General features: G+C 30.8%; 1 protein-coding gene across 1 annotated transcript in view; it reads left to right on the forward strand.

The window, feature by feature from the left end:
* The window catches only part of LOC106689017 (C3 and PZP-like alpha-2-macroglobulin domain-containing protein 8), a gene marked incomplete at its 5' end in the record, with an annotated part of 143,321 nt that overhangs the window by 79,579 nt on the left and 51,286 nt on the right, over positions 1-12,456 (forward strand). The window contains 1 exon segment of the mRNA XM_014433756.2: positions 6,562-6,737. Coding sequence (XP_014289242.1) covers positions 6,562-6,737 — 176 coding nt within the window.

A 12,456-nucleotide genomic window follows, 5' to 3' on the forward strand; every position in this document is an offset into this window, starting at 1 on the left:
TAACATAATTATAAATTTATAGTTTATTATTATAAAATCAAAAAATATTTAACATAACCTTGTGCTAGAGTAATTTTAATTCACCTAAGTGTGACATTGTATAATCGAACTGATTTTTAAGTACTTAATCTGAATTTAAAAAACAAAACTGTACCTTCTACAGCCCGTGATTGGTCTTGTGCAGTGCTAGGTAAGAAAGTACTGTTTCAAGACCAAATGTTATGCAAGGTTTGCTTAACCACCAGATTTTTGAACCTATAGGAAGTACTAACGTTAGGGGCAGAGGGTGCTCCAGGAGAGCTCCCGAACCCACTAGTTTGACCCGCCGTCTATTAAACAGAATACATAATATTATGTCCCAACCGTATTTAAAACCGGGTCAAGGAGACCTAAGTAAAGTACTTTACTTACTATTCTATAACGCTCACTACTTATAAAATTATCGTATTTCCAAGCCTCTGTTTAGGGACAAGGACTGACAAGTGGGAGCACCCACCATCTGTATTTGAAGATCCTATTCGGAGACATCCAAACGAAAACACAATGGGGCAATAGAGTCCTGAATCGGTGGAGCGGCGATATATAGACAGCATAGGGCACTTTTACGACAATGCCAGTCGCCGGCCAGACAGTAAGGGGCTATAAAGGACCTAGGTCCTTGAACAAGGGGCTCCGAGGGAGTGGGGGGAGGTTGGGTAAATATGTAAATAGCCGCCAGCCAATAAACATACAGCTCCCAATACAAGGGCCAATTTGTAACCCCTCACCCTTTATGCCGCTGTTATTAATTCTGCTATTGGCTTCCCTCAGGCAATAGGAACAGTTTTTATATTTCCACGGGCCGGGCTATGTTCCCAGGTGGAGCTGTAAATTACGCCCCCACCTCTTAGTGGTTAAATAATCAAATTTATAGCCGGAGCCGGCTATTGCCTCGGGGCTTGTTTTCTCCCTTTGGACTGGCAATTTTCGTTTGGCTCTTTTCCTTGCACGCTTAGCCCAAATAGTTTTATTAAATTTTTCTGACGTATCACCATAAAATATTGGTCAAGGATAGATCAAATTAAACTTTTAAAATATTTTAGTTCAATAATTAAAACTCGATGATAAGTTAATTTTCACATAGTCAGATAGTGCAAAATTAGGTTTGTTTGAAGCGCGCTTTCCGCTTGAGGCTATACAGTACTTCACTTTTTCATTTAATTTACATGGTTGTAGGGGATATTAACATAAAACATTTTGGGTTGTCAAAACATCGGTTAGAGTTTTAATGAATTTTGAATGATTTGATCCATTGAAAATTGCTGATATTGATGAATTTATGTAATAATTCTGAAGATGAAGGTCCAGTTGAAGTAAGAAAGGAAATAAGGAGTGAACTTACTCAGGCGGATGGAAAGGCATTATATCTTCGCCAAGCACTCTCCTCTCTCCTATTTCTCCTTCCCTATTGCGGGAACAGCTCTTTGGGTATCTACGCAAACATGATGAGGAGGAATTCAATGAGAAGGAAAAAAAAGCTCTCCTACACTTTCACTACATTTTCTGCCCACTAAGGTCGCTGGGGACATAAGATCTTTCTACCGGTCGCTAGGTGGCGCTAGTAAAGCTTACTTTACGGGGGGCTCTTCCGCTTTTTGCTTGGTTTTTTTAAAGGTTTACGCTATAGCCTAGTTCGTAGAACCAAAATATTATATTATACTCGAATAATTTATTTTTTTATTAAATTCTGTAACTGAATAACCCCAGACTAAATATTGTTATGATTTAAACAAAGATATTCCTTTCTTGTCAAGGCATAAAAAGATTTAAAAATTCATTATTCACAACTCAATCATTTACATTTTTATTAATATACCTTTTAAACTCGAAATTAAAAAAAAATTAAAACAGTGCTGAACAATTTAGAAGTTTATACACTGAGGCATTCATAACAAATGACAAATTGTGCTCATAAGATCCACAAGATCCATAATTGCATGGTTAATGAACCGTAGATGAGGTTTTAGAAGCCATGTAGCTACACGAGGGCTGATAGGAGGGGGCTAATTGGTCCAGCTGCCGTTACTGGGCCAGGTGCTCCTCATTACAGCTGGAATAATGATCGTGCCCAATATATGTTGCTGAAGCTGGGTATGCTTTTGACATGTTGGGGGTTGACTGTAATGCTGTTGCGTGAAGTCAAATCAAACGTAATCCGTAGACACAATCCCTCTCACTTGAAATCCTAGTTAGAATTTTTCCTTCATGCCTGTTAGTTTACTATTACCAGTTAAAAAAAAAAAAATTAAACATTTGGCCAAAAAGTTGTTATGCCAATACTAAGATATGAAACTGCTTCCTGAACAGCTTATTCACTCAATATAACTTCCTGCTTTTTGTACATATCGCACTAGTATTTCTAAAGTGACACAACTCAAAAATCGGTGTTTTTGAGCTATGACTATGAAATAAATTGGTAAATACATCTTTATGAATCATCAAAACTGTATCAACCTAGCTTCAGAGCTTGTCCGCCAGAGGGCACTTGTGTCACTCTTACTGCCTTCATGCTATTCCCCCTCCATAGGCAAGAGTGTCACATTTCCAGAAATGTAAGTTTTAGACTTATGTTACTTTAGAAATACTAGTGCGATATGAATATATTTTTATAACAAAAATGTATTCATGTACATACTTTTTTATGAATTATTATTATTTTTATAAATTAAATTATATTTTTTTCGTTGGGTGAATAATAAACAAACACTTTAGTACATTCTTTCTATTACTGTAATTAAGAAAAAAAAAAGTGGGACACAAATGATGAATGAAAACTGATTTTTTTTTACTTTAACCTAACTTTTTGTTAAATATATATTATAATTAAATTTTAAGATTTTAGAGAATATTTAACCTTTATTAGAATAGTTGAAATATTTTAATGTTGGCAACCCCACTCCTCTTATAGAAGGTTCTAGTTCAGTTACCATTATGAGGTGTATGGAGTTGAGCACCAATTATTTTTTAGTAACTTTTTTTTTTTTAATTGTTATTTATTGCGTTTGAAGTCCTTTTACAATATGATGTGTGTTTTTCTAAAAATCTAATGCCCTGATGATGAATTGACGAAAATTTGGCAAGATCAATAAATTAATCTATTAGAGACTGCAATGGTCTTTATATGTACTTACATTAATAACTTACTCATTTTACAAACAGTTAAATCTTAAACGCCATTTTTAAATTTCAGGCGCTTTTTAAATATTGCTGTATTAAACTATCTTAATTCTCATCTTACAGTTATAAGCAAATATTTCAAGAGTGAAAAAAGGACCGTCGCTCCCTGGGGATCTTAATAGGGCAGGTCCGGCCAGGAATGATAGCCTTTTTTTATTATGATCTTTATTAATAAATTAATCCAATTGAGACTACAATGGCCTTTTTGTTTACTTAAACACATAAATGGTCTCTATCCATTAATATTCTTTTTTTTCACGAATAAATATTTAATTTTTTTTATATTATATTACTAAAAAATCTAATAATCCTAAATTTTTCTTCCGTTATCACCCAGTAACCTGGATACCTCAACTGGGTTTAAAAAAACATGTAGATAAAAACCTAAAAAAAGAAACTACATAAGTCTAATGAAAAAATTTGTTATGGTATGAATTTCAATTTTATTGAGAAATAAACTCAATTTTACTATATTTCATACCCTCTTCTTCAAAACATTTAGTGCACAAATTCAGATTTTCAATTGACTTCCTTTTTAATTCATAAATCCTAGATGGTTAAGTACAAAAAAAGAGATTATACTTTATGGTTCATCTGTTAGCAGTAATAAAATCTACAATGTCACATGTCTGCTAACTTACTTCTAATAATTGACGCTGTGGTTGTAAGGAACTATTTCGATCTTCCTGAAAAATTGCACAACTTTTTGTGCAAACATTTATGATTTTAGATATACGAAATCACTTGCACGAATTGGCTTTTCCCAATATTCATGTAGTTAAGAGACTAAATTCTAAAATTAAAGCTATTAAGAGATGCAAAGCACCCAACTGACTTCTAGACACAAGGAAGCAAAAAAATCAATTACAGAAACCCGAGCACAGAAAATATCACTCCTCTTCCTTCTAAATCTTGATTTTTACACTACTTACCCAAAAACAAGGATTTTTAATAAACCTTAAAATTTTCTTTGTTAGTAAAGGTTTCGAGCAAAATAAAAATATAATGTTTTTTAACAAAACTTGTAAACAATTCATCCTTCAACTTAGATTTTAAACCAATAATTTTAAATGAAGTGAAAGATAGGTTACTAGGATACAGACTGAGTTGTTTACTAATGTTTTTCGACCAATGGAATTATGTTACTCGATCCCAGCAGAAGATAACGTTGCATAAGAGGAGCCCTGAGAGTTGCCAATTATCTTCCTCTGAGAAAAGTAGTCCTTTGTTAACGAACCAGATAAGATTTCTAATATGAAATTTGATGTCTGGACCAACTGATTTATTTATTTTCTCTGTTCCGGCCGAATCGTTAAGCTTCAATCCGCACATGCTGCACCATTCAAATAGTACAAGAGCCCAAGAGGAGAAAAAGTCAGTTATTTCACCCCAATTGTTTATTGACTTTAATGAAAACTATGTAATAGGTAGGGGGAATAAAAAATGGCGGCTTTTCAAAACGTTAAAAATAATTAATTTTTCATTCGGAGCTCTATAACTTTAAAACTACCAACAGCAATAGAACATCTAAGAAAATATCATTTGAAATAGAGTAAATTTGTTAAACTGTAAGCCCTAATAGAGGTATTTACGTTCGATATTTCTCAAGATATAGCTTTTTAAAAAGTAATATTTCATAAAAATATACGTTCTGTAGTACTGAATGATCAGTTGAAAAATCTATATCTCAAAAACATTTGACGAGCAGACGTCTGTTAGCACTCAAATTAAAGCTAGTTTAATGGGCTATAAAGTAGTTTATGACGTTCATTGTCGTAGAAATAGTAGTTTTCATGAAATTTTCTAAAATAAATTGATTTATAGTTGTTCGGACAAATTTTTATTTGCCAAATTTATATTCATATACGAATATCATCAAAAATACTATCCCTACGAAGATAAAAGTGTCATAAACTACGTAAGTTAAATTATCTTTATTTTGAGTGCTAGTAGACATATTTATCTCTTATGGGTCTAGTGAATATAATTTTTCAAAATCATTTTATACGAACAACTAGAAATTAACAGTTTGTGAATTTATTTTGTCAAATAACATAAGAACTGCTACTCCTACAAAGATGAACGTTATAAATTATTTTATAGTAACTAGCTTTAGTTTGAGTGTTGACAGACTTATGGTTTCTGAAATAAATTTTATCAAAACTCAAACCTATTGTCTGAACAACTGTAAATCAATTTATTTTAGAAAATATTATAAAAATGCTATTCCTACGAATGTAAAGGTCATAAACTACTTTACAGTACGTTAAACTAGCTTTAATTTGAGTGCTAATAGATATCTAAACGTCACATAGTTCCTGAGATATAGATTTCTCAAAATAAATTAACTAACTACTAATCTTTCAGTAGATTTTTAAGAAATATTGCTTTTTAAGAAGCTATATCTCGAGAACTATTGAAGGTGAATAGCTCTATTAAAGCTAATATTTCAGAAAATTTACTCTCCTTTAAATAATGTTTATTTAGATTTTCTAGTGTTGATAGTTTTTAAGATATAGAGCATTTTAGATTTGTCTGTATTGATCTCCGAAGCGTTCCAGTTGAAAATACGTGAACTCTACAAACTCCAGCTTTGAGCTATAGTCCTTTTTGAGTTTTAGTTCATGAATTTGTAAAAGGGTTTATAAAGGTTCTGATTGTGACAGTTGAAGTTTAATTGTTAGCTGGTAAGTTTTTGAGGTCCAGGTTTGCTACTTGCATTAAGCTCTCCAGTAATGACAATGTAATTTGTATATTTATACAGACTGTTCTACCCTACTAAGTAGCAATGCGTATTTCCCAAAATTAGTTTTAGGATTTTTACATAACTTTAAGCAGAAAATTTTCTTTAGTTAAAATTTGTTAAAAAATAACAACAAAAGAATTAATTTTCTTATTTTTAATTCTTAAAAAGCATTATTCTTCCTTCTATTAAATGGTTTACTTCAAATAAAAAAATATGGTAATGTTGATGAGTAAAATTAATTTTTTAAAGCGTGATTTTGCCTAGAAATTACTTTCAAGTCGTGAAATAAATATATAGTTTGCTTTCTACTTAAAGGTTTCTGTGAGATTTAAGAGAAATTTCAATGCTATTCCAACTTTTATTATGGGTTGTATCTAGCTCCTCGATCGTTCTATTACTGGAAAAACCATAAGCTAAACTAAAGAAGCACAGTTTTAACTCAGAATAAGAGTTTTATTTAGTACCGTTTTAATATCAATCAGCTCCATATTTGGTTATTTATTAATTTTTATTATGAATTATCATATTAATAAAAATAAGAGTTATATATGTATTAATACTACATACCATCTTAAATAAAAATAAAACTATGTTTACAGCCTGGAGATGACGCCAAGGCTATAGTACTATCGTCTTGCCCCTGCGACCGAGACCTCCATTACGTCATCACCACGGAGGGTCATGTGACTTATTGGAATGAGCAGAGGATACCTCCTGTGGACCTTCCTCCAGAAGAAAACATCAACGGCATCCCCTTGTGCAGATTCAACTTCTCGTAAGTCATATTTGATAAAAAAATTAGACTTTCAATAATTCGCTAAGCAGTATTTCTGTTTGGCTTTGTATTTCTCACCTTAAGTTTATAAATTCAACTAACAGTGAAGGTTTTAGTACTTTTATGACTTTAGTTAACAATAAATTATTGGCAACTAGCTTATTATCACAAAGAAGCATACTGTTGAATTCTTAGAGATACGTTTTCAAGAAGTGTATTATCTACTAAGGGAGGACTGAACAAGTTTTTGTGGACATTCTAGCATTCAGTGCGGCAGAAAAGAAAGATCTAGTAGTAGACCCAGCAATAAAACTTTATAAAATAATCAGGATCATAAAATCAGTGAACTAAGGAAAGTGGACAGCCATATAAAAAGTATCTATAGCTAACTGAAAAAATATACATCGAAATTTGGTTAACAACTATTTTAAGTAAAAGGTTGCCTTGGAAGTAGGGGAACCGTTCCTCTTACAACAAGCATTTTTTTTTTAAAAGAAAAAAATATCAGAATTTGGTAGATACTAATGTTTTGTACTCATGGGGAATTCAACATCATCATTTACATACATTTTTTTTTGTCAACCCTGTGGGTGACAAAAAGTTCTCAATTTGTTATATTCTACTGGTCTGGCCTGTTATTCTGTCTTCTTCTTTTCAAGTTTTTCTCTTTTTTTGACTATTGGACTGCTTATTATGTGTAAATTAGCAAAGTTGAGCAACAACTCACAGTTTTTCAAGTTCCCCACAACCGTACAGTTACTTATGACTTCTCCAATAATTTTAATAATAATTGTTTTCTGACTGATGAATAGCATAACGACGTTCCTATAATTATAAATTTATATGGAAACAGACCCTAATATATTTATAAAATAGAGAAACTAGGAGAGAATTAGAAAAAGAGGACGTGGAAGGAAAATAAGAAAACGGATAGTTAAGCTCAGATCAGCTATAAGCAGTATACTTGTTAAAATTAGATGATAGCTTAAAACGTGTCAATTAAGCCTTTGTGTACATGCTCACTTCTAAGTTGAATTATCAAAGTACAGGAAACAAATAACGTGAGAAATAAAAAACTATGAATTGATTTTTTGTTCTTGTCCTAAAATTTAGTTTTATTTATTATTAACCTTGTTACTTTATTCTTAGAATAGTGGACTTAAAGAAATTAAAGCAAGCAGTATGCATTACTTACCATGTAATTAATAATTAAAAGACACAAGATTTATTAGTAAAGATGTCGGATTAAAGGAATTTAATCAATTATGGGAAGAACTAATTGTATAAAAATAATTAATACGTTAATCCTCATTTAAGTCACTTGAACTGCTTAAAGTATATGAACTCCCTTTATATGAATCGTTGTGTTATAAAAGGTAAGCATCATATAAAAATTTAGTCGGGTCTCACTCAGGTTCGGTCTAGATGAGAAATTCCTGTCGAAGTAAAGATTAATGGTTCTTCCAACAATATATTCGGAGGAGTACGATAGAGAACATGAGAGGAAATTTATTATGATAGTTGAAGGATAGTTCTAAATACATGTATATAATGATTTCACACTAAAATAATATAGTTAATATAATTTTCAATAAAAATAGGAAGTATTACGAAATTAAAGATAACTTATTAATAATGGGGTGAGTCATAAATTATATAGGATTTCATTTTTTTTTTAAATAGCAATCAACTTCAATTTTCCTTTAGTTTTGTATAATCTGTAGGTTAAATATGACCTCTAACATTAAAACATTTTTAATCATAAGCCATTAAATGGAATGATAATAATCCAGTGAGTGCACGAGTTCCAAAATTATACTCTTACTGAACGGATGGTTTCAAAAATTTGAAACTTATGACATCAGCATCAGCATCAGCTTTAGGGGGAAGAGGATTCTGGAAGAAAATTATAATTCGAGAACAGCGAGACTCTGTTGGGGCAAGCACAACGAACATAAAGTATTTGGGAATTCGCAATAGTGCTTGAATCATAAATCGCTTATCAAGCAAGAAATTTTTACAAAAAAAACTAAAATAATCGTTTCATTAAACGAACTATTGCTTGTAATAAAAATGGATATATTTAAGAAACCCTAAAACCGAGAAATGGTATAACAATCTTTAGTTTTTGGGGGCTATGGAGAAAAAGGGCAATCCGAAAAATTACATTGTTCTCTATAATTTGTAATTAATAAGCCAATAAGATTTTATTTCAGAAGGTCGAAGAATTGATTCCTAAATTTATAAAAACTAATAAATCGGGAATATTTTCAACAAGATACACTACACTAGTAACTCGATTTTCTTCACATTACTTACAGTCCCAACTTAGGACCTTCCAATAACTAAATGTTCGGTCGACTACTGTCAGGAAAAAACTTAAATTCCTTCAACGATTTTCAAAATAGAAGTGAGAAATTCTGCTATTCAAAACCTCCAGTGGCATCTTCAAGACGGTCTCAATAGTATTATACCAGATATAACAGACCATAAGAACACGACGGCATATCCTTTGAATATTAAAAAAAAAATTGCTAGAATAAAACTATTTTTAACTAACAAGAAAAAAGGTCATTATCTTCGACTGATTCAATTGATTAATAAAACAATGAATATATATTAGGCAATTGGATTTATTAATTATAATTAGATTTAGATAGGAAAACATATTTTCTGAATATGAATGAATGGTCCCCTAGAATTATTACCAATCAAAAAAATACAAATAAAATATTTCCGATTTTAAAAAAATAAATTTTTATCAGCATTCAGGAAGGCTAGATTTTTTTAAAGGTCATTTTTAACAGTCGATAATATTTAAAAGTATCTCCATAGATGATATTATATTATGAGAGTGCATTGTAGCGTCCCTCGATAAAGGGAATTAATATGAGGGGCGAATCGATGTGAATTTATCAGCTGCGTTAATGAATAAACTGCACCCTGGGTGGCTGAAAAAAAAAAAAAAAAAAAAGGAACTCCAGTGATTTGGCCTGTTTCACTAATATGTCTTTATCAGTTTTATTACCCAGGTTTACTAAGACATAATTAAAAAACAAATAAAATATTCTCAACATACTGTTCTGTTTAGCTTACCTATACTTGAGAAAAACTTATTGATATACCCCGCTTATGTATTTTTGCTAACATAATTAATGACTGGCACCAGAAGATTCTTTTTACACTTAGGAACATCCACTTAAGTTATAATTACTATCTTATCTTTCAATCGTTCCTCTTTGGCAAATTTAGAAATTTTAGTCTCAGGAATACCGCAAGGATTAATACTGACTGTTTTATTCTGTATATAGTTATGTATCTTTACAGCTACGCTTAAAAGGGCAGTATGTATCTATGCAGTAAGTTAGGTCTTAGCAACCTCAGAACTGCAGCAGCGCCGGTTTAAATCCGGCCCAGGGTGTCGATTTTTATTTAATTAGTATCCCGTAGAAAACAATCCCGTATGTCAGAAATGACAAGGAAGGGTGTTAAAAAAAAAAAAGGTTTATATCCTTCTTGTAACTAACATATTGTAACCTGAAGGGAAAAAAAGTCGAGATTCAAACCGTGAGTTCCTTACGAAATACATTTTAAACCTCCTGGCTGGGCTAAATCGAACCTAAGTTGGGCCGGATCTTAAAATCTGGTCAAAATACGAAAAATTCAAATTAAAGTATTGTGTATATTAAAACAGGTTTTTTTTTTGTTGTTTTTTAACTTAAATAAGTGGAATCTGATATATTCCACTAAGAAAAAATAGTTGTTTATTCCAATTAAAAATTCCGGATGTTTAGTTCTGAAATTTCCTGCCTTGGGGGATACTGTCAGGATTAATTAATTATATTGATATTGCTGGTATATTAGTGCCGTGGACTATACTTTTAATAGAATAAGGTAAATTAAGCATTGTAATAAAAGAAAAATAACTTGTAATAAACAAGTTGATAGTTTAATTTTATGGCAAAAAAGTTGTGATATTGTTTTGTATGGATAGCGAAATTTGGACTTAATTAGGAGATTAAAGATAATATAAAATAAAATTTTACCTCTTCGATGAATTGGTGGGTTATTTTCTTGAAGAGCTCTGCGACTAATAAATTAAAGTTCTTCATTTTCCTCTAATTTTCTGTCATCTTCTGACTTCCTCCGCCTGGTTTAGGTGCAAGGTTATTCCGAAATGGTGATTTACTCTAACACTCACAAAAAATGTAAAGCTTTCCTGAGTCGTTTTAAGAAAGAGAAAGACCTGAGTTCTCTTTCTTAAAAAGACTTTGATCACCTGGGTGCAATATCCCTACTTGAAGTTTGGACACTTGCTCTTGAATTGCTCACCAAGAAACAATAATTTTGAGTTATTTCTTTAAAAGGTCTTTTTTAAACAAATTACACAACTACATTCAGCTAGGCTACTTGAATACAGTCCTTGGTGAATACACATACATTGGTGAATACAGTCCAACAGGACATATATTTTATGAATTTATATATGAAAGAATTTATGAACTTCTTCGAGTATCAAGATATTTCTTGAAAAGGTCTCCATTGAATACTAGGTTATGATAGTCATAGGTTTCGGAAGTCATTTTTATATTGTCAGTTAGTCTCTTCACATATTTTATTTTTAATTCTTATCCTTGCAAAAATCTATTATTACTATTTTTTTAAGAGTTAATATTTTATAATAACATCATTATCACTATGAGTGTTATGGTTATCTGTTTTTTACGATTTTCTATATTATTATTTTTATTATTACATACTATTAAGTAATTATTTATTAAACCAAACTAATCGTTTAATGCGTTTATTTTTTGGATATTAATTCTTAACTAAAAAAAAATTAAAGAAGAAAAGAAATATATGTAATGATAGCAAGAAATTAAATAGCCGTTTTAAATACAAAAAATATTTCAGTTCTTAAAAAAATCTTATTCACATAAAAGAAAAATAATTTTAAAAGTCTTTACCTTTTCCGGGCCAAAAATCTTTCTAAAGTGTTATTTAAATTTTTATAGCTATGCTGCTAAAGTGTTTCAAGGCTCTTATTAAGTAAGAGGATTTTCTTCCGTGGAATACTAATACGAAGGAATATTCCCTCCCAAATCCTTTAATTAACAGGACGAGGACCCCACCCTTAATTTTAGGCACTTTATAAATAATTCGATTAAAAAAAATTTATATTTTTAGTAACTCCAATGTTTTAGTAATATATTTTTTTGATAGAGACTGATATTCATAGTTGTAAGCACATTAAATTTTCATAATTTATCTGGTGTATACTTTTTCCTGAGAAAAGGGCTTATAGATTACATCACAAGAAGTAGTGTAACCCAAGATATAATTTTTATTTTTAAAATATAATTACTTACTTCTATGATTCCCAATAATTGATTTTGATTCACTAAATGACCATATCTGCCAGTATTTTTTCTTAACTGCACATAATTTATTTAATATATTACAATTAAAATTTGCAATGTTTGTGTGTGATTAGTGATAGATACAATTGGATCCCTATTTTTATCACAATCTGTATCACCTAGTTTTATTCTCGTTATTATATTAATTCACAAATTATAAATGTGCAGCTTTATTATTCCCTTCAATATCCTTTCAGTTATTTTAATTATTATTATTATTTATTAATTAATTATGAGAGATAGTTGACCGTGGATGATAAATGATGAGAAGATGGTTGGGGGTGCGGTCAATGAAACAC

Source organism: Halyomorpha halys, unplaced genomic scaffold, assembly GCF_000696795.3.
Source record: "Halyomorpha halys isolate HHAL.00 unplaced genomic scaffold, Hhal_1.1 Scaffold1259.1, whole genome shotgun sequence".
In the NCBI taxonomy this organism is placed as follows: Eukaryota; Metazoa; Arthropoda; class Insecta; order Hemiptera; family Pentatomidae; genus Halyomorpha; species Halyomorpha halys.